Raw genomic sequence first — 23,831 nt, 5'->3', positions numbered from 1 at the left:
AAGAGTCTATAAAAAAGATATTCCCAATAATAAAACGGTGGAAAAAAAATTTTGCACTATGCTGATGAAGTATGGTTATGTGTCGACTACAATATTAGAGTCTCATGATATGGATACTATGACGATTGCAGAGTTTCAAGGAGCCATGTAAAGTCACATTAGCAGAATATTAGAGAAGTTAGAAAAATCGACTCAAGTAGCTGTGAAAAGCCGAGTGAATTTAAATAATGGTACAGAATCAAGCTATACACAAGAAGGACGAGACCGTGCTTTCAATTTTTAAAGTAGAGGTAGAAGAAACTCCAGAGACAGAGGTTATGAAAATTACAGCCATGAAAGTTATAGTAATTTTATACCACCTAATCAAGGAAGAGGTGGAACAAATTTCAGGTTTGTCAACCGAAAAAGAAGTCGAGGCATTTTTATCAAGAACGAACTAATTTCAACTGTTTTCATTATAGAAAGTATGGAAACAATGTGGCAGACTACAAAATTAAAATGATGAATAATAATTAAGTACACGTTGCAGAAAATCAACATCAAAATACTGATGATAATTCAGATATTCAAACTTTATTTTTTACAAGTGACTCATATGCTGAAGATAAAAATATATGATATTTGGATAATGGTTGTGATAATCATATGTTTGGTAGAAAAATTTCTATTCAAATTTGGTAATAGTATAAAATCCCTATTGAAGGAAAAGAGCAAATACCAATTAGATTGAATGATGGTTCTCTGAATTATATTTTTTATGTTTTCTATACTCTCGAACTTGATTAAAATTTATTGAGTATGGGGCAATTATTTGAGAACGGATATAAGATAATAACATATAGTGGATATTTGCATAATATTTGACAACAACAAAAGGTTCATAGATAAAGTAAAGATGATTTCAAACATAATATTTCCATTAAAAATTCAACATGTTAATTCTTCTTGCATGAGTTCTGTAATACTTGATGATAGCTAACGGTGGCATATGCGGTCTGTATATTTTTATTTTTCTGGCCTAAATTATCTGTCAAGAAAAATACTTGTTTCCAAAGATTCATATTTCTAATTGTGTTTGTGAGATTTGTCAACTGAAAAAGAAGTATGGAGATCCATTCTCTACAGAAAAATTATGGAGAGTTTAAAGATTGCTTGAAATGGTGCATTCAGATCTTTGTTTTTTTTGAGATTCCAAGCAATGGTAGTTGCAAGTACTTTATCACTTTTATTAATAATTTTAGTAGATATACATGGATATACTTTCTATTGTTATAAAGCATGTTCATATTTTAGTATATAGAAAGTATACTCATGTATGTCGCAACAACCGTTTATATTTTAGTATATAGCAGGTATCCAATAAAAAGTGTTCGTAATAAGACTCCAGAGAAAGTTTGGAGTGAAAAGAAGCCTTCCATTAATCATTTTCAGAGTCTTTGGGTGTATTGCTTATACCCATGTTCCATATCAATTAAGGAAGAAGTTAGACGACAAAGGCGAAAAGTGTATTTTTAATGGCTATAGCATAAACTCAAAAGCATACAAGCTGTATAATCCAAAATCAAAGAAGATGATCATCAGCAAAAAATGTGACGCTTGACGACAAAGATATTTGGGATGGGAACAGAAAGCAGCCGATTGTAATTTCAAATTCATGTGATAAAGTAGAAGAAAGACAACCTAACACAACTAAACAACTAAAATCATCTAGAAGACCTTAAAGAAAACGTAGACTACCTGCTAGATTGACAGATTATAAAGTTGGCAGCGATGATGATCCATTTGATGAAGAAATCGCGTCAACTTTGCTTTATTTTCAAATTGTGTGCCGTTGAAATTTGAAGAAGTCTCTAGAGTCAACAATTGAAAAAAAAATAGATGAAGAGATTTATGCCATTGAGAAAAAGGACATACGGGAGCCGATAGATTTACCAACAAATAAGAAGTCTATTGGAGTAAAATAGGTTTACAAAATTAAATACAATTCCAACAGTGAAGTTGATCATTTCAAAGTAATATTAGTTGCTAAGGGATACAAATAAAAATCAAGTATTGACTTCTTTGAAGTATTTACTCCTGTTGCTATATTAGATATTATCCGTATGATTAGTTCACTATCGGCTCAAACTAAATGAAAGATATATCAAATGTATATTAAATCTGCATTTGCCACTTTAGAAGAAGAAGTGTATGTTGATCAACTTGCAAGATATGAAATTCCTGAAGAGTGAAGAAGAAGATACAGTTTATCGATTGAAGAAAATTTTATACAGATTGAAGCAAAGAATACTAGCATGATACAAGAAGATTATTTATTCTTTTTTCACTCAAAATGGTTTCAAAAGATGTACATTTGAATATACTCTTTATATCAAGTTTGTTGAATCTGGATGAATCTTAATCATGTGTCTTTATATTGATAATTTGATCTTTACTAGTAATAATTTGAAGATAATTACAGAATTCAAAGAGGTTATAATAAAGCAATTTGAAATGACAGATATGTGTTTGATGTCTTACTTTCTCGAAATCGAAGTCGTTTAGAAAGATGACATAATCTTTATTTCACAGAACAAATATGCAAATGATATTTTGAAAAAATTTTAGATGATACATTTCAAATCAGTTCCTATTTCGATCGGAAAAAAATTTTAAGTTGTTAAGAAGAGATAAAGGAAGAATAATAAATTCTACTTATTATAGAAGCTTGATTAAAAGTCTGAGGTACTTAACTGCAACTAGACAATATATTATGTTTAGAGTTGGATTGCTTAGCAGATTTATGGAGGAGCCTTGTACCAACTGTTTGCAAATAGGGCTGTCAAACGGGCCAACCCGGACTATTTAGGCCTGACTCACTAAGTTCGCTTTATTCGCAGGCCATAATTTTTTAGCCCATACAATTTATGGTCAGCCCGATCGGTTGAATGGGCTTGTCCGTTTATCATTTTATTTTATTTTTTGAAAAATATTTTGACAAACAATATTACTTTTTGGTCAAAAATTTTAAACAAATAGTATTTTTTTAGTCGATGGGTCAGATTTTCGAGTTAATCGGGCTCGGCCCATTTAACCTGAAATTTAAACGAACTTAATTTTTAGAGGCAAACTACACCCATTTAAATGGATAATTAGACTGGCCCGATAGGTTTAACCCATTTTGACGGCTCTATTTGCAAGCGGCAAAAAGGATTCTTTGATATATCAAAGGTACTTTAAATGATGGTATTTTTTTATGAAAATACTAATAAAATAAATCTTGTTGATTACACCGAGAGTGAATGGGTTAACAAAAAAAGTACTTCAAAATTTACATTTCATCTTGATTTTAGTGTAATTTCATAGTCTTCAAAAAATAATTAGTAGTAGCGTTCTCTACGGTAAAAACAGAATATATAGCAACACTAAGTTAAGCAATGAAAACAGTATAGGTAAAAAGAATATATAGCAACAAATTAGTTATTGCGCTTTCTAAAAATCTTGTGTTTCATGGAAGATTGAAACATATTGATATTTGATTTCACAGAATTAAATAATTAATGAATGAGAAAAAATTTTTAATTGAATATTGTCTTACTAAAAATTAAGTACAGTCGTAAATATCTTTACAAAATTGTTAAAAACCGAGATATTTAACAAGTTGAAGAAGATGCTCGAAATGATTAATTTTGTAAACTTAGTTTAAGAAATATAATGTTAGATAATTAAATTAAGAATATTTAAAAATAGTACAAATATAATATGTTAAATGTTACAACGTGCTCAAAATGGACAAATGAGAATGTGACAAAACAAAAATAAAAAATATAAATAATAGAGTCGCCACCAATTTTGTTATGGAAAAAAATTAATATTTTAAATATATCTAGAATTTTGATTATGCCTAAAAAAGGACGAAAACTTAATTTCAATGTATCCATAATACACTCATTTAAAACCGTTATCTTTTTTAGTATATTATGTCAATTATTATGATTTTATTAATATTTTTTTTCTTTTTTGTTTTTATAAATTGCAATAAAAGGATATTATTTACACAAGAATAACAAATAACGGCAAAAATTTAAGAAACTTACTTTTTTTTTGGAACGAACATAATATATCTATGATAAAAACTAAACTAAACGCAGTGATATCCCTAATAAATTTTAGAAAAAATGTATTGTTAAATTATAAACTGGAGTTTGTTATTTATTAACTTCTGACCCTTTTTAAAATTATTTTATTCATTTATGTTACCACACAAAAACAAAAACAAAAATGAATTAAAAAACAAACGGGTCAAAATGTCATCAAGATCGTTGTTCTTATAGTAATCCTAGGTACCGTCACAAATAATAATAATAATAATAATAATAATAATAATAATAATAAATGACAAATAATATTAATGATAGAAACTTGAAAACTGATTAAAAAATTTAAAAATAAAACATGCATACTTTAAAAGTTGAAAAAAGTAAAATAATACTGCACAAAAAAAATAATTGAAATAAGTAAAATAATACTGCACAAAAAATAATTAACCAACAATTTCAAATAAAAAAAAGAAAGATAAAATAAAAAAGTATGTTGTCTAGTGCACTAATTTATTATGGCACCTGTATTGTTGTGCAGTACTTTAACTACGCGTACACTCTATGAAGAGAATGACAACCATCTTTTTAAATTTATTTGTGCAGCACATTATACTCTTTCTTTTACGGTGAAGTATATGATAAAAATGGTAAATTTATAGTTTTTTTTATAAAATTAAATAGTACTTGAAAAAATTAGAATTTATATTTTAAATAATACTAATATAATAAAAAATAATTATAAAAACTAAATTTATATTTTTTATATAATTTTAATTTATATAATAAAGTATTTTTTTACATTTCATAAATATATTTATTATTTTTACTTCTTTATTGATATACTATTCTCTTTCATTTTTTTTACTTCATATACATTTGTTTTTTTATTTTTATTATTTTATGTCTTATTTACTCATAAATACTTGCAACACAATTTAAATATATATGCAGGTCTAAATTTATTCTATTCAAAATATTAACAAAGAAAAAATATATTAAAAATAATTTTTATTGATATAGAAGAAAAATAGTATAATTTCTTTTTAGAATTTATTTATTATACGTTCTAAAAACACATATTAAGATTATAAAACAAAATGTTTTATTGAAAATATAAAAAAATTTAAAAAAATGATAAATCAATCTCTAACTTTTTTTATTCTTAGACATTTAAATTCTTAAAAATTTAAAAATATATTTAAGTTTCAGATTTTTTTAAATTAAAATCTAGACACAATTTCTAGATTTAATTTGTCTTATTTTAAAAATTCTCTCACATATACATTCGTATTAACTATGTGAGTAGAGCAGAAATCACATTTAATTTTTTCGTTGACCAAAGTGAACATAACGGATCGATATGTCCAAATTTTAAAAAATATTAGAGATTTAAATATATTTTTCAATTTTCGAAAACTTACATATTTGTAGATCAAAAGATTAATGACCTATTTGTCTTTTTTTCATTTAAATTTTCTATACATTTATTTTGTAGTCATTAAATAAAAATATTTAAAATTTTTTTTATGAATATTATATGATAAAATAAAATAAAATTGAAAAAAGAAAAAAATTGCGTTCAGAAATTTAAAATATACCTAATATTAAATATGTCTATTTTGCTTCAGATTTTGAACTATCACTTTTCTTCTCCAACTTATTTTTTTATTAACTGTGATATTCTCTCCAGAAATATATTTTTGTAGTAAAAAAAGATTCGCTTCTTAAGTTCACTGCATCACATGCCTCGGACAATGCATGTTTGTTGATTGGACGTTTTGTTGGTCCAATAAAAAATCTTGAGCCTTTATTTTGATCTTGAGGAATATTGGGCTATATTAGCTAGACTTCTTCTATTTTTCGCTTTTTTTTATGTTTTCCTTTTTTTTTATTGATGGAACTGAATTTTTTTTCGCTCAGAAAAAAAAAAAGTGCAAACTAAATTATCAACTACTTTTTTTTAATATTATGTTAGACAAAATTCGACATTTACACTAGAACTTTAAAAAAATTTAAAATCAAATTAAATTAAAATTGAAAACCAAATTACACCCTAAATTAGATAATAAAAACTAAAAGAATACAAATTATTTTTTTAGTGCATGACAATATAATATTTATAAAGAATGAAGAATCATAAATTAAAAATTTAAAGCAAATTTAATTATAAACTGGAGCTTGTTATAATGTTATTTATTTACTTCTCACCCTTTTTTTAATTATTTTATTCATTTATGTTAACTCACAAAAAAAAGAATAAAAAAATACAAACGGGTCAAAATGTCATCAAAATCCGTTGTTCTTAAGTACTCCCAGATTCCAAGGTACCATCACAAATAATAATAATAATAATAATAATAATTTATATGCTAAATGACAAATAAGGGAATCTGGGAACTAACAAAAAATTGATAAGAGAGATGCATGCTTTGATTTTAGAAGTTGGAAAAGTAAATAACACACAAGAAGAATAATTGACGACGGACAGTCCAAGAAAGAAAGAAAAAAATATGTGTTTTACATGCACTGGTTTATTATGGCACCTGTATTGTTGTGCAATACTTAACTACACCAACACTCTATCAAGGGAATGGCAACAATCTTTTTAATTTTGTGCGTGAAGTAAATTGTAAAATTAGTTTTTAAAAGATTATTTATTTTTTAAAATACTATTTTTAAAAAATTAATTATTTTTTTTAATTTTAAATTAGTTATGTTAGTTTTTTCGTCACTTCTATTACTAACAACATCAGAATTTGGTTAATGTAGTACGTTAAGTAATATCACAACATATATCTAGTAATTATAATTGATTATTAATATGATTAGTTTATAAAATTAGATCAAATTAATCTCAAATTAAAATATTTCAATACCTTAAGTTCTTTCTTCAATTAGATTTTGATTTGATTCAACTTCATAAACTTATTATATTAATAGTCAATTAAAATTTTTAAATATATTTTGTAGTATACTTAATATGCTACATTAATAAATTTTGGCATCATTAATAAAAAAAATGATAAAAGAACTTTCAAAATTAATTTAATATTTTTAAAAAACGAATTTAATTTAAAAAAAATTTAAAGACCAATTTAAAAAATAAATAATTTTTAAAAAATTAATTTGACCATTTATCTTTTATTTGTATAGCTGCAGACATTACACTTTTTTTTTTTACATTCCATAAATATATTTATTATCTTTACTTCTCTGTTGATATATACACTCTTCTCCTCCATTTTTCTCACTTCATATAAATTCATTTTCTTGATTTTTATTACTCTATGCCTTATTCACTCATAAATACTTGCAACACAACTCAAATATGTATGCATGTTTGAATTTATTCTATTCAAAATATTAGCAAAAGAAAAAATATATTGAAGGTAATTTTTATTGATATAAAAGCAAGAATAGTATAATTTTTTTTAGAACTTATCTATCATATATTGTAGAGGCACAAATTAAAATTATAAAACAAAAATTTTTTATAAAAAATATAAAAAAGTTTTAAAAAATTGATAAATTGATCTCTAATTTTTTTATCCACAAATATTTAACTTTTTAAAGATTTAAAAATATATTTAAGTTCTTGATCTTTTCAAAATTTAAACACATTGATTTCTGAGTCTAAGTTATCTCATTTTAAAAACTTTCTCACATGTATATTTGTATCAACTAGGTTAGTATAATGTGAGTCACATTGATTTTTCCGTTGGGTATGACAGACCCAAGATGAACATGAGAGATCGATATGTCAAAGTTTTAAAAAGTGTAGAAACTTAAATGTATTTTTAAATTCTCAAAAACTTAAATATTCGCAAATCAAATTAAAAGATCAATGACTTATTTATCATTTTTTATTTAAATTTTTAATGCATTTATTTTGTAATTATTAAATGAAAATATTTAAAATTTTTTATTATTAATAAATGTATCATGTATTTTTAAGGTATATAATATAGCTATATCACTATAAGAAAAAAGACCTATGGTCACGTTTTTTTCTTGCCACGCTTTAAAAGTGTGACTAAAATTGGTCAATAGCCACACTTTTGTGAAGGTGGTGATAGATTAGAAATTTGGCCATTTTTTGTCACGCTTTAAAAGCATGGCGAAAAGGGTCAACGGCCACACTTTTGTAAAGGTGGCAATTGATTAGAGAAACGGCCATGTTTTTTTCTGCCACGCTTAAAAAGCGTGGCCATAGAAAGAATATGGACGTTTTAAAAACGTGGCGATAGGGTTTTATTACGGCCACGCTTTTAAAGCGTGGCCAAAAGGTTTAAAAAAGAAAAACCCTAATGACCCGGCCCCCAACCTGGTCCCCACCCTAATGACACTCTTTCAACCCGGTCCCCAACCCTTTCACCCTGGCTAGTGGCTACCCCCTAATCTAATCGATCGAGCTCACATCCCCTTTCACCCTGGCCAGCCTAATCGATCGAGCTCACAACAGCGCCGCAGCCCCACTCCCCCTTTACCCTCTCCGGCGCACACAACACAATACTCACACGCACCACCTCACCCACGCGGAAGAGGAGAGCTCTAGGAAGGAGACGCCGCCTTGCTGCCAGCTCCGTCGAAGACCAGCCCGCCGCCGCTGTCGAGTCAAACCCGAGAGAGAGAGTGTGTGCAACTATGAGAGAGGAGGAGCCGTCACCAAACGCGTCGCCGCCGCTGGAGGAGCTTAGCTATTCGCCGCCGCCGCCGAGGAGGGGAAAGAGGAGCTGCTCCCTCGCCAGTCACCGTCGTGCTTCCTGGTTGCCATGAGGGACCGCGAGAACCGTTGCCGTCGCAAGAAGGGGGGACGCGCGAGAGGGAGTCCTCAGTGTGATCGCTGTCGCAGCTGTTGAGTAAATCTTCCTGCTTTTTCAGTAAATCTTCGATCATCATTTAATCATTTTTTTTAATATTACAATAAATCTGTGCTTTTAATTGTTATTACTCTTTTCCAATTGATTTTAGGAAATCGAAGTTTTACAGATTCGACAAGGAAGGGAACCGGTGGAAGGAGAGAACCGATGGTACCGTCAAGTTCCCGAAGAACAAGGTTACTAGCAGGGTTTGGCTTCTCATCTGAACAAAATTGATTTGTGCTTCTTTGTTTATGTTTATTCTCTGATTCATTTGTGCTTCCCTAGTTCCCTGATTCTTCCGTTCGTAAGTAGTCAGAGAAGTTTAAATGATATTTGTTTGAGCCTCATATAATAATGTCGAACGTGGTTCTTTTGCTGTCATTATAGTAGTTAAATCTCAGAAGGTTAATTGGTTCATTTGTGCAACTAAGTTTTGTTCTTTTCTTTTTTGTGTTTATGCTGAACAAAATCATTGCTGAGTGTGGTTCTTTAGCTGTAAGCACTCCAAATCATTGAAAAAGGTAATTCATGGATTCCATATTTTCTTCACACAAATTGTCTCAGCAGGTTACATTTAGTTTATTGATTCAAACATTTTGTTGAGCTATATAGGATGGAATGTAATGTTGTGCTTAAGTGCCTGAGAACTAAAATATAGAAACACGAAGACAGAGACTACATAGAAAATCAGGCAAATTTTGTTCCTAGATAGAAACATTTTTTCTGTTTCTGTATCTATCTCCTTCAAATAGGTTTGTACTCTATATTTTTGTCTTGGTGTAGTTACCAAACGGGGCCTACTTGTTATCCTTTAATGATAAAAGTTATTATCTAATGATGATTATAGGTTAGGTACTAATGATATAAATCTTTGCAGGGTGCTATAACAAAGAGAATGACTGCAATTGAAGAAATGGCTGGAATGGATGTCCTATGCATTGATAAAACAGGCACATTAACTCTCAACAAGCTTACAGTGGACAAGAATCTAATTGAGGTTTGATAACTCATTTGTCCTAACATTTTGAAACATCGTTAAATGCAAAGAAGATAATTTCTTAAAGAAAGAAGATAATGGAAAGACAAAGAGTAACTCCATTGTCTATACAGCCATTCATGTGTTTTCAAAATACTAACCTGTTTCTTCTTTTTCCAACAATGATCAATATCTGGTAGGTCTTTGCTGATGGAATTAATCAGGACATGGTTGTACTTATGGCTGCAAGGGCATCAAGGCTAGAGAACCAAGATGCAATTGATTGTGCAATTGTATCTACGTTAGCAGACCCAAAGGAGGTACTATTTCAACTACCAACCTGGTTACTCCTTTGGATCATCTTCGAATCATTTGAAAAATTAAAAAATAAAACCGATGCCTTACTGACTACTAGTGGGAGATTATACCTCCAGAAATTTGTCTCAGGAATTAATTGTTTGTAACCAAGAAGGGAAATGGATCACATCTCATACTCTTGAAAAAAAAAAAAAATACCCTTACAGGTGATCAGCTTGCAATTACTAAGGAAACAGGAAGGTGTCTTGGAATGGGCTCTAACATGTATCCTTCTTCGTCGCTGCTAGGAGAAAGCAAAGATAATTTTGCTTCTGTTCCCGTCGATGATCTTATAGAGGATGCAGATGGTTTTGCTGGTGTCTTTCCTGGTAAGTATAATAGCAATCACTGAAAAGCTCTAATCCAAATTCTTGTCTATTTTCTGATTATATATGTTCCCTCAGAGCACAAATATGAGATTGTGAAGAGGTTACAAGCTAGAAAGCACATTTGTGGGATGACTGGTGAATGGTGATGGAGTGAATGATGCACCAGCTTTGAAGATAGCAGACATAGGTATCGCTGTAGCAGATGCAACAGATGCTGCAAGAAGTGCCTCTGATATAGTTCTAACAGAACCTGGGTTGAGGGTGATCATAAGTGCTGTTTTAACTAGCCGTGCAATTTTCCAAAGAATGAAAAACTACACAGTAATCCCCCAACTACGAAAATATTAAGAAAATATTGCAATAGTCCTTGTTGTAACGAAAAATTCAAAGCCTTATTTTATTTTTCTTTTGCAGATATATGTTGTATCTACACCATCCGTATTGTGGTAAGTTATAAGTGCATATATGATATATGGAGAATTTAGCAGTGATCAAGCCATCATTTTCTTTCCTTCTCATTTTCAGTTTATTTTGGGTTGCAGGTTGGCTTTATGTTACTCACATGCATTTGGGAATTTAACTTTCCTCCCTTTATGGTTCTTGTCATAGCCATTCTCAACGATGGTATTACTATCTGCTCTCAAATACCATATTTAAAATGCATTATTTGAAGGTCTTCTCTACAGTTATAGTAACATTAGCTACTTTCAAATATCATTACCTTTTCATGGTTTTGTTTAGAATATGAAACCATGAAGTTGTCTAATCCATATAACTTACTTTAGTAGCACAAATTTTCATTGTGTGTGCATGCGTGCATGTGTGTATCTTCTTCAAGAGTTTATATTCTTTCGCTTGACCCCTGATGCTATTTTACAAATGCTATGTTTACAGAATAGGAGAAATGAAGCAGTTGATGTGCTTTCTAAGATCTATATATGATCTTGCTCGCTTAGAGGATGAAGTTGATTTCCTCACAGCTCAATCAGAGCAAGACCGACAGAAAAGGAATAATGTCAAATTCTGGCATGTTTTTCGATCAAAGGAAATCAGATTGGCTTTTCTTGTTGGAGGAGGGCTTCTGGTAATAATGCTTGTTTCCTTTTCTTTTATTGTTTAATCTTCTTTTTAAAGTTTTTTTACAAGATAACACATGTTTTGGTCTGCGACTTTGAGTAATAGGCTAAAAGAAAATAAAGCTAGTGTTGCCTAGAATAGAAAGTGAAGCTTCAAAATAATTTATCAATTTTGTATCTGTTTTTGTCATCTTTTGCATGTAAAAAAGTTCACAAATGTTTCCGAAACAATTATGTATGATCTAAAGGAAGGAAGTTTAAGAGGGCTAGAGGAAGGAGGAACAGCGAAGGACTTAGGATTTAAGTTGTATTGTTTTTGTATTTTTCTTCAGTTTTTAGTTTTGGAATTTAAACTTGAGATTTATTTTGTATTTGAGTATTAGTTTTTTAATGTATAAAACAATTATAGCAAAAATTATATATGTCTATAATTATTATTTGATTTGTCTTGTAATATAAGTTTGGTAATAAAAAAAGGACTTTTTTTTTTTAATTTACAAGGCTATAAAAGCGTGGCCATTTTTTGTGATAGCTACACTTCGAAAGCGTGGCTATATATCTCTATCACTATGCTTTGAAAGCGTGGCCATATCTTTTTTTATTGCCACGCTTCATAAGCGTGGCCATATTAACCACATACGGCCGGGAGGCCATTTGTAAAAAGTGTGGCAAAAGAAAAAGCGTGGTGACAGGTCACCAAAAACGTGGCGATAGAGCAACCGCCACACTTTCCACTTTTTAAAACTTTCGACTAGTGAAAAATTTTCTACCCGACTGGACTCCATACAAAAAAAAGGAAGGAAAAAAAAGGAAACGCGGGCTTCCCTTTCCCGCCACTAAAGGAGAGAGATGCGCTTAAGTGCTTAACCTAACTCGTTATCGAGCCCTAAACCCCTCACTGGCGGCCGAACAGAGCACTACCCAGTGAGCAGAGGCAGGTGTCGTTTTTCTCCGTTACGCAAGCTGCTTCTTATCTGGTTTGTACCATTGCCCTCGTTTCAGCGTTTTTTTAAATGTGATTAGCGAGTCACTGGTTATTGTTAATCGTTCAATTTGCAATTTCTTCCTGTTATGTTCTTCCCTCGTTGATTTCCTTTACTGCAATTTGTGCTCTTTTGATTAAGTTCTATTAAGACGTACTGAAAATTTGTTTCTTTATTTTTAATTTTAATGTTTTGGTGAATAGCCTAATTTCTCTCAACTTATGGCTTCTCTCTCTCTTTTGGTGCGAATTTTTGAAATTTTTATGTTTTTGTATTTGATCTATGCAAACCCTAAGTTCTAGAAAATGTTCACACTCCTATCTCGCCTCGCCTCGCCTCTCGTCGGCTTCTCATCACTCATTACGGTGTGCTCACGGCTTTCCCTTCGCCGTTCTATCTTCGCAACACTGATGGCTGGCACCGATAGCTCTTCCTGGCAGCTCTAATCTTGTCATTCTCTCCGGCAGTACTCTTCACGTTCCCGGACGAGTAGTTTCTCTCCTGCATGCCATTTTTTTCTTAATATTTATTTATTATGTATTTTCTGCAATTGTTTTTGTATTGTTGTTGAAATGTCTGAAGTGGTTGAAATTGTTAATTGTTGCATAAATATATTAGGCGTTGTGTTATTGAAATTGGCACAGTTGTTTGAAAACTGTTTTGGACAAAAATGAGAATTTTTCTTTAATATATATGCCACCAACCTGCCAATCCACCAAAAAACGGGGTGGATTATATCTAGCCTATTTTTCTTTGGCAAGCTGGGCTGGTCCAGCGCCCTTTCTGGCAGGGTTTGGTGGGCCGGGGCAGGGCAGGGCGCTTTGCCATCTGTACTCCTGTGTGACATGCGCATCTCTTTCTTCTTTGACTCATGGTTGAGTTTGAACACTTGAAGGCTAACAAGAGGCATAAGGCAAAGGGATGTTGTGGGTGGACAAGTACCGGCCTAAAACTCTCGACCAGGTTATGGTCCATGGCGACATCGCACAAAATCTCAAGAAATTGGTACTGCTACTTCCTTTTTCTTTCTGCATGTAAATGTAATTTAATCAATCTGTTGCTTAAGTTTTTAATTTGTTTACTATTATTATTGTTATTCATGTGTGTTTGGATGTGTCTCCCTGTGATTACTTGTTGCAGGTTACAGAACAGGATTGACCCCATTTGCTCTTCTATGGATCACCTGGTTCTGGCGAGAAAACTCTAATAATGGCTCTTCTCCGCCAAATGTTTGGGCCTGGTGCTGAAAAGGTTCTTTTCTGACCTTTTTATTTGTTTGCTTGTTTTTCGCTTTCTCATGTGCCTTATTTGTGTTAAGTGATTTGCTTTCTGAAAAAACGTAAAAGGAAATTTTGTATAACATGAGTAGTGAGTAATGTAGTTCAGTTTTGGTTTATTGTCTTGGCGCCCGCAATATGATTTGTTCTAATTTTTTTTTTCATATACATTGTAGGTGAAGGTGGAAAACAGGACCTGGAAAGTGGATGTAAGCTTCCTTCTATTTACCAAGTCCTTCTTCCTTATTTGCGGCTTATTAGAAATACTTCCTTATATTATGGTTGGGGAGATTTTCTCTGATAAACTTTCAAGTCCTGAAGATGCTGATATCAACATGTCACTAATATGTGATTTTAAAAGATTATAATTATTCAAAGAAAAAATATTCTGAGGCAATAATATGTAAACTATATGACTTGACTTGGAAAATAATGAATGCCTCAATGTTCCTCAAAATATTTGTGTTGATCCTTTTAACTTAAAAAGATATCCCATTCCTATAAAAGTTACTCACTGTTGTGTGTGCTTGCCACAGGGGATCACACTTGTTCAATTTTGGGTTATTTTCCCCCACATGTGGATTATGATGCATAACAGATTATGTTTGAATTATATTCAAATGGTTTACATATATAGCAATCTGAATAATTGGCAATTTGACATTTTATAAATTATTTGTTTCTATTTTAAAGTACTTGAGAATTGGTTTCAGGCTGGTAGTAGATCGATTGATCATGAGCTGACAACACTATCAAGTGCCAACCACATTGAAATGAGTCCAAGTGATGCAGGTTTTCAGGATAGATACATTGTTCAAGAAATAATCAAAGAAATGGCTAAGAATAGACCCATTGATACCAAAGGGAAGAAAGGATTTAAAGGTAACTTGGATTCTTTGTTTTTAATTTTTTACATGAGTATGGTTTCAATCAAATAGGAAGTAGGCACCTTCCAATAGTCAACTAAGTTTGGTCGGATTTTTTGCACAATTTTGTCATCGTGGTTCCTGTATTTATTCATCTTTTGAAATATTTTATCTTGGACTGTTATATTGCTGTTTGATCTGGCATTTTCTAATTGAAAGTATTCTTGTTGTCCCTTTATTTTTGGCAATGTTAAAGGGGCAACCGCTTTCCCCTGGGGTTTTTTTAATTAATATATATGGACTAAAAGCTTTCGCTATGCCTTTCTTATTTTTTGTTGACAATTGCATTCTGATATTTTTGTCCCATATCAGTACTGGTGCTCAATGATGTGGACAAACTCTCTAGAGAAGCACCACATTCTCTCCGCCAAACCATGGAGAAGTACAGTGCTTATTGCAGATTGATTCTGTGTTGCAATAGTTCTTCAAGATTCACAGAAGCTATCCGCTCTCGTTGTCTGAATGTGCGAATAAATGCACCAAGTGAAGATAAGGTCAGCACTTAATATATGCTACAGTAGCTAGGGGAAGAAAGGAAACTATCTTTTGCTTTCCAGTTTCTATAAGAAAAATATTTTTCATCATTGTGGCTCTTTGCCTTTCTCTGGTGGGGATGTACTAATTAGTAGCTTTTGTTACCTAATTTCCTATTGAAGTAGGCACAATATTATGCTGATTAAGAAAGTTGGAAAAAGGAAATATAATTGAGTATAGAATGAGTTTGCTTATCTGATAAATGCAATGTTTGATTTACAACTATCTCTATCATTACTTTGTGAAGCTTTTCTGGCATGTTCTCTACTTAGAATTTTAGATATGCTTGTTAACCACTGCTATTCAGTATTTCAGTCGAGAAAAACTCATACTATTTGTTGAAGAAAGAAAGAAAACTAAGAACTCACTCTTGTTAACCACTGATAATAATGGTATATTTTGGCTGTTTGTTTCAATATATCTGAAGCTGCTCTCACTCTTGTTTAGATTTTGAATTTTGTACAATATGATATAATATAATATGCTACTGACCAGTATCCAGTATCCACTGTATATAAGATAGTGTCAAAGGAGTACTATTATTATATTGATTATATCTTCTCTAGTTTTCTGATTTGAATATTTATCTGTACTTAATCTTTGGGAATCTCTGTGGCAGATTGTTGAAGTTTTGGAATTCATTGGTAAGAAAGAAGGGCTGCATCTTCCCCCTGGTTTTGCTAGTCGCATAGCAGAGAAATCAAATAGAAATTTAAGGAGGGCCATATTGTCTTTTGAGACTTGCCGTGTACAACAGTAAGCCTCATGGATTTCTCACCATATTGGATGCATCACCTTAATTCATCATCTCAATTCTAAGGCACAACTTAATGGCAACTGCTGCCATTAATTCTATTTCATTTTGTTGCATGTTTCTGTGTTTCTTTTAGGTATCCTTTCACTAACAAACAAGCAATTCCCCCAATGGACTGGGAGGAATATATTTCCGAAATTCCATCTGATATAATGAAGGAACAGAGCCCAAAAGGTTTGCTTTATACAGAGTTTACCCTCTAGATTTTCCTCATAAATATTTTGCTAGAGCATTGAAATCACAATCAGGTCTACTGGTTTCATATTCAATAGTGTGCTCAATTTAATCTGAATTTCTTCACCTAAGTACCTTATGTGTCATGCATTACATCTCTTATCACAATGCTTAGTCTCTCACACATATATGCCTTATAGGTTGTTTCTAGTTCGAGGAAAGGTGTACGAGCTGCTAATCAATTGCATTCCCCCAGAGATCATTTTGAAGGTAAATGCCCTCCTTTGCAAATTTTCCTCATTCCATTCTAAAACTTATATGGGAAGTATTAAGGATACTGGATGCAGAACTAGGTCTGGTTTAGCTGATCCAGAGCATATGTTGTGGTTAAATTCTATTTTACGTGACTAGTTGACTCATTGACTTCAACTTGCATCTGTTGGCTGTTCTTTCAGATGCTTCTTTATGAACTGCTGAGGAATTAGATTATGAACTAAAGCATGAAGTATGCCATTGGGCAGCATATTATGTAAGTGCTTTAATATATACTTATACAGTAGAAGATTTTGTCTGGCCGTTTTTTCCTCTATTTTGAAGTATGGAGTCTCTTATTCTTTTTTCCCTTTATTGGAACAGGAACATAGAATGCGACTTGGACAGAAGGCCATTTTTCACATAGAAGGTATTTTTCCATTGTGGTCAAAGTCAAATTGTTAGCTATATCTTGTGAGCTTGTGGGCTAACCATTGCAAATTCTTATAGACAATTTTTTTATCTATATTAGCATTTGTAATGGTCTAAATATGTGAGTAGCAATGGGGTTATACTGAAGCAACCCCATATTAAGGTATTCTTGGCCACCAGGAGTGACTTTTCAAGATATGATTATAAGCACAATTCATGTCTCTCCTGAAGCATCCAAGAATCACTTATAATCTTATATACTATGATATATGTTTGGCCTGTACAAGAATTTATTGCTGACGGTATATTTTTCTTTTTGCTCTATATGTTGACAATGGCAGCGTTTGTGGCTAAGTTCATGAGCATTTACAAATCCTTCCTGATTTCAACATTCGGCTGAAGATCTAGCAATGGTTTGCTGTTCATGCTATATGACAATGCTACATTCCTGCTGAAGATCTAGCAGGAATTAGATTTTCTTTATAAAGTGATTTTATCTATGAAATTTAAAAAAATACGACAAAAAAAAAAAATAAGTGATAAGAACAAAAATTTAATTGATGTAGAGGAAGAAATCTAAGAATTTCTCTTTTAATGATATGATATGGAGAAAATAATTTACAAGGAACTGAAGGAGTAAGTTCAATTCTCATTGTCTATGTTATGTAACTTCAGTGAGTGACATGATTTGGCGATGGCCCATATAACTGAAATGATACCTCTCGGTTTCATTGTCTGTTGTTTCCCTTTCACTACACAGTGACACAGTTGAGAGTCTCTTTATTCTATCATGCAATAATTCCTAACTGAACTGGATTTATATATTTATTTTTCAGCCAATATTTATTTTGACCATATACTTTATATTTAAATTTGGTTTAACCTCTAATTAAACCGTTTGAAGCACTAGGTCTTCTGTATTACTCGGTTGCCGGCCATCCAGTAAAATATTTGGCCCATTCAATCAAAATTTGATGCAATGAACACAACTTTGTTAGTGGAGTGACATGTGTCATCATGTCGCTATTTTAAATCACTTGTGCAACTATAGGCACACTGTCACTTGCAGATGGACCACCATTTTATATTCATGCGTATAATTCTTCCATTTCCAATTTGTTGTATCGATTTTTAGCAAATTGAAAGTGCTTCGTATCTAGTGGTCTGGAACCGAACCTACTAGTTATCAAAAGAGGGATTCTTTGACTTGAATTTCCTTGCTTCTTGAACAACTTTACATGTACACCATAAAAATTTGCATAGAAGTTACTTGTAGCTAAGTTCAAGCTTCAAACAACACAGTAATTTTTATTCATTTCAACAAAATTTGAACACAGCCTAAGAACAATAAGATATTTATTGCATAGTTACATGAAATGCAATACGGTCTGGTATGGTACGCATATGCGTACGATACATATTTGGTGAATTTGTAACTATGATTTATGCATTTTAGCCACAAAGGATTACATTAGAATCTACGAAAATAAAAGACATACATTAGAATCTACGAAAATAAAAGGATGAATTGCTCATGAAATTACATACTATCAGGATCAGCTCTGGCACTTTGAATTGTTGGCATCTTAATTCTTAAGACCTGTCTCTTAAGATTGACTAGCTTCTTCATTGTTGCAACACTGCATCCAGTTTTGTTTATCAGGGCCCTTTTCTACATCTCCAGTTTTGACAGAACTCCTCAATATTTTACTTGTAGAAGGAGATGATACTTCTGGTGCTGCTTTCAGTCTTTTCCTCGGCCAGCCTCGTGGCGGCAGTTCATTCAAGATCTCAATCGAATTGTCATCGCCAATGTGATCCAAGGAAGGATAGTTTATTTCAAGGCCATAAATGATGTCAAGAATGTGTACTTTAATGTTAGAAGTTTCATTGTACACAAACATCAGCAGATTGCCATTATCCAAAGCGTAATATGAAGCAAATTCGTTCCAACCATTTTCAAATTGAATCACACCATCATACAAAGACCAATCTATCTTCCATGCAGTGCCATCTGGAGGCTTCAGATACACTGGATTTGGAACACCATCACCATATTTCTTACTGAACTTTTCTGGTAACTTCTGCAATTCAAATGAAAGTATGAAACTAGTCTTAGTAACAAGCATAAATGAAGAAACCCTTACAAGGGAAAAATCACAAAGAGGAATGCATGCATTAAATAATATTATAAGTAAATAGGATATGAAGTGAAGAAAATGCTTACAAGGTTTCCATCTTCAACGCTTTTTCCGAGACCAATCTTGAAGAAACGGATATCAGAGGAAATAGAGGAAGCCATGGATGTTCTTCTTGTTCACAGACACAGTCACAGTTTCCGGTAAGAAGACAAGTTAATTGAAAAAGCTAAAGAAGATGACAGCAACAGAAGAGTATTTAGGAGGTGGTGGATGATGAAGTTACCATTTTACCCTCGATATGAGTTGTCTCTACTCTCATGAAAGTACTCAATGCAATACCAACTCTAACTCGATACATGACCAACTCGAACTCGCTACTTATATAAGCAGTTATATATATACACACAAAATGAGAAAAAACAACACACACCGTATAACTAGAAGTGATAAACCAAAAACTATATTTAAACTCTTAATTATAGAGGATTAAAATTCTAGTGATAGTACTTAAAAATAGTTTTATCTTTAATGTATCAATAAGGTTCTTAAATGTGGAAAAGACTCAAAAATTATTTTTAAAAAATTCTTAACTTCTCCAATTTTTATAAATTTTATTTGATAAAATAAGAAAAATTTTCTCTTAAAATAAAAAGCACGAAATTAGTAAAATAGTATTCTAAAAAAAAATCTTATAAATATTGGAATTATAATAGACATAAAATTAATTCTAATTAATTTATATTTTATTAATTTTCAATCTTTTTTATAATATACTATTTTAATGAGTTGATCGATTAGATTCATAGGTAAAAATCCATGAAAATTCTGTTTCACTTTTTTTTATCCCTATGACCAAACACAACCATATCTTCACTTTGAGAGGATAAACAATGCAATCATGAAGTGACAAAACAAGTAAAATTAAAGCACTTAGTTCATACATATATATATATATAACTAGTGACACCAAAAAGGATAGGAATCCAGGATACAGTAGAAGTTTGATTCAACAAAAGAAAGGTGATACATTCTTCACAAAATTAACTTGTCTAAGAATTACGAGCTCTTAGTTCCTGAAGTTATAATATATTAGCCTAGCATTGGACTCTACAGACATGAACATTAAACAGATCTTTTTTATTGATGAGCTCAAAAACACAAACATCTCCAGCTTCTAATTTATTTGCTCTAGCAAAAGAGCTCCAACCAGCAGAAATAAAGGTGTTTCTTGACGATGGATTGTAGATTATCGTAACAGGCCACAACTCCTTTCCGAACTGTAACTTCACATTCTGCTGATTCTTTTTAAAATATTTTCTGTAGAAGATAGCTGATAAGTTCTGCACCACATTTCATTTTTGAATCGCTATGGTTAAAAATAGTTATAAACTTACAATTTGTGAAATTAAGTATAAACTAGCACTCAAAAAGTTTGTATGGCATATTATGTTTTGTCACAGATAAGAAATAAACTTACAGGCCTTGATCTTCTTGGATCACTGTCTTTTATCTTGACCATGAAAGAGGGATTCTGTGAATTGAGCTCCTTAACTTCTTTCAGGAGCTGAATCTCATGAGTCACTGATTTGGAAAGTGACTCTAATATCATAACAGATTGTAAAAAAAATTAGCATGAATCTTACTTATGGAGAGTTTACAAGCTATATCTATAGGGTTGGAGACCAACAAAAATTTTATCATAAGATTAGTTTATATAACAAATTGTGATTACATTAAAGACCAACTATATAGTTGCTGCAGTTATAAGCTAATTGCATTCTCAGCCAGAACTAACAATAATTCTCTTGAGATTGGGATTCTACTGCTATAAATATTTAGAGGAAGGAAAAATTTAAAGATTTGTAAAATGTACTCCAAGTCAAACATAAGATCAATTAATTTTTTATATATTTTTTTTAATGAGGATAATGCTAAATTCTATTCCATTATTAAAGTTAATTACGTTTTCAATGTTGGACTGATATCTTAATTTTTGTACAGAATAACAAAGCTTAAAAATTTCTAAACAATTGCCTTACCGCGGCGTTGTCGACGACAAATATGAACATCAAGCACTGGATCTTTTCTATTGACGAGCTTAAACAAACAAACATCTCCGGCTTGTAATTTACTAGCTCGAGCAAAAAAGTTCCAACCAGCAGACATAAAGGCATCACATGATGATGGCCTATAGATCAACTTAACAGGGAACAACTTCTTTCCAAACCTTATATTAGCATTTTGTGGATTATTTACAAAATACTTCCTGAAGAATTTAGTTGAAAAGTACTGCAGCACATCATATTTATGTCATTATCGTTAGAAATAAGACAAAGTTTGAAAGAATGATAGCACATGGAGGTTCACATGATATATAATTTTCAACACGGATATATGTATTAAATTATACTTACACGTGGTGCTCTCGTTTGAGACAGTTGCTTTATCTTGATGATGAAAGAGGGCTTTTCCCACTTGAACTTCTTAGCTTCTTTCAGAGATTCATGTCTTGCAAGACAGGGACTAACAGAAGATTCAGAATCTTTTCTTTTTCTATTTCTTTTGCCTTGTACATGGTAAACAAAGAATCAGAAGCTACCACCATAATATACAAAAAGTAGTTGCAAGTAATAACGGTTGAATCCACAAAAGAAAAGGATGATCCAATCGTGAGACACATACCATTAGAATCTTGATTGATAGACACTGGTATCTTATGGTTTTTCTTTTCAAATTTAATACCTTCCCTGATTTGTGTGTCATTTTCCAACTGTCTACCTTTAGAAGCAGATGACACTGGTGTTCTCAGTTTTTTCCTCGGTTGGCCCCGGACTCCTAGCACTGGTTCATTCAATATTTTCTTCTGCCGTACCTCGTTAAGTCTTATGTTTTGAGTGTTGGGACTGCTATCCACATCTCTAGTTTGTTGTTCTTTTGGCCCTTCCACCGGCTGGCCCCTGTGTTGTGGCGGGTGTTCTTTGATCTGATCATTGACAGGATACTTTATTTGGAGGCCACTCATGTCAGATATTTGTACTTCAATGTGAGAAGTTCCAATATTATACTCAAACCGTAACACATAGCCATCATCAAGAGAGTAATATGCAACAAACTCTTTCCAACCTTCTTTAAACAAAATTCCACCATCATGAATGATCCAATCTACTCTCCATTCACTACCATCTGGAGGCTTAAGATACAATGGGTTTGATAGGTCAGAACCATATTTTCTAGTGAACTTTTTTGGTAACTTCTGCAATGTTATGAATATGATGTTAATAACGATATTAACAATAAGGTGATATACATTACTATATCTTCACCAAGATGTTGACATGTATTATGTTAAATAATTTAATCAAATATGTCAAGCCATCATATAGTTACATTAAATCCTCAATTCATCCTTCACCGATAATTATAAATAGTGCAATAAAATAGTCCAAGCATGTTAGTCCTAAATTTTGTATGTAGGTGAAGATTAATTTTTCACCTATTTTAAAGGAGAGACTAATTTCAAATCTCAAAGGACTATTTTGCAACATGAAAATTAGTAGTGACCAAATCAGTAATGATAAGAATCCGAACATATGCACAATGAAAAATGATTAGTGAAAGTGTTACCTGATTATTTTTCATTAACAATAATGTAGATTTAATTATAATTACTTTTGTAGTAAGAATAATCAGGAGTACATAAGATGTAACCACTTAACAAATATATTTTTAGGTTTTCATTTCATCTTATGTATTTTTTATCTATTTCTACTGCAAAATTAATTATAATTAAGCCTACATTATTGCTAATGAAAAATTATCTAGATAACAAGAAGCGATGAACAGTAACACTATTAATTTTAAAGAGCTTACTATTACTATCTTTGCAGCTAAGAAGCCATGCATGTGTGTTATTCTACGAGAAAAGTGTTTATAAAAAAAAATCATATGCAGGGGAATAAAGAGAGAAACTATTATTGAACTTAATAATATCTCAAAAGATACACAGTTTAAAAGAAAAAAGAGGAGATGGAAACGACGAGAAATGCTTACAAAGTTTTCATCTTGAAGAGTTTTTCCGAGGATAACCTTGAAGAAACGGATCACAGGAGAATTAGAAGGAGAATGGTCGTTTTGTTGATAGTTAGAGGAAGCCATAACAACGAATGATGAATGGATTTGACTGTTATTGAGGTTCACAGTCTTCACACCGCTGCTGGTTAAATAACTTTATTTTAGGATAATAATTAAATTACAAAAATAACAAGTGGGTACTAAAATTAGTTATATATATTTTAATTTATTTTATGTATTATATATTTTTAGATAATTTTAATATATATTTAATATAGTTTAATAAATTGAAAGGATCAAGTTAAGGTATAGATTCATTCATAATTGATTGCAGAGTTATATAACGATAATGGATAATGGTACTACTGAACAAACAAAAAAAATAGTTAGAATTTATCTTGTAATTTATTTTTTTTATCAAATATTTTCAAAATGGTAATATGAAACACTATTAGACAAATTAAACAAAAGGAGAAGGTGTATATGAAAAAAAAAAACAAAATAGAGGCATAATGAAGTGGTATGATAATTGATAAATGTTAGTACAT

At 31.4% G+C, this 23,831-nt stretch overlaps 2 protein-coding genes and 1 pseudogene across 2 annotated transcripts; 1 reads left to right on the top strand and 2 right to left on the bottom strand.

Moving 5' to 3' along the window:
* Window positions 1–8,457: 8,457 nt before the first annotated feature.
* LOC112716821 (replication factor C subunit 3-like) lies at window positions 8,458–17,882 on the top strand (annotated as a pseudogene).
* A 477-nt stretch (window positions 17,883–18,359) lies between these two features.
* On the bottom strand, window positions 18,360–19,578 carry LOC112716820 (B3 domain-containing transcription factor VRN1). Its single transcript, XM_025768837.3, has 2 exons — window positions 19,299–19,578; window positions 18,360–19,155 (listed from the first exon to the last, which is right to left on the bottom strand). The coding sequence occupies exons 1-2, from the start codon at window positions 19,371–19,373 to the stop codon at window positions 18,679–18,681; spliced, it is 552 nt and encodes a 183-aa protein (XP_025624622.1). The 5' UTR covers window positions 19,374–19,578; the 3' UTR covers window positions 18,360–18,678.
* A 550-nt stretch (window positions 19,579–20,128) lies between these two features.
* On the bottom strand, window positions 20,129–23,410 carry LOC112716816 (B3 domain-containing transcription factor VRN1). The gene is made up of 6 exons (XM_025768826.2): window positions 23,263–23,410; window positions 21,895–22,465; window positions 21,627–21,778; window positions 21,252–21,501; window positions 20,690–20,811; window positions 20,129–20,552 (listed from the first exon to the last, which is right to left on the bottom strand). The coding sequence occupies exons 1-6, from the start codon at window positions 23,365–23,367 to the stop codon at window positions 20,307–20,309; spliced, it is 1,446 nt and encodes a 481-aa protein (XP_025624611.1). The 5' UTR covers window positions 23,368–23,410; the 3' UTR covers window positions 20,129–20,306.
* Between the last annotated feature and the right edge of the window lie 421 nt (window positions 23,411–23,831).

The sequence above is a fragment of the Arachis hypogaea genome, chromosome 10 (assembly GCF_003086295.3).
Source record: "Arachis hypogaea cultivar Tifrunner chromosome 10, arahy.Tifrunner.gnm2.J5K5, whole genome shotgun sequence".
NCBI lineage: Eukaryota > Viridiplantae > Streptophyta > Magnoliopsida > Fabales > Fabaceae > Arachis > Arachis hypogaea.
The sequence above is the reverse complement of the archived record's forward strand: the minus strand, read 5'-3'. Positions and strand labels throughout refer to the sequence as shown.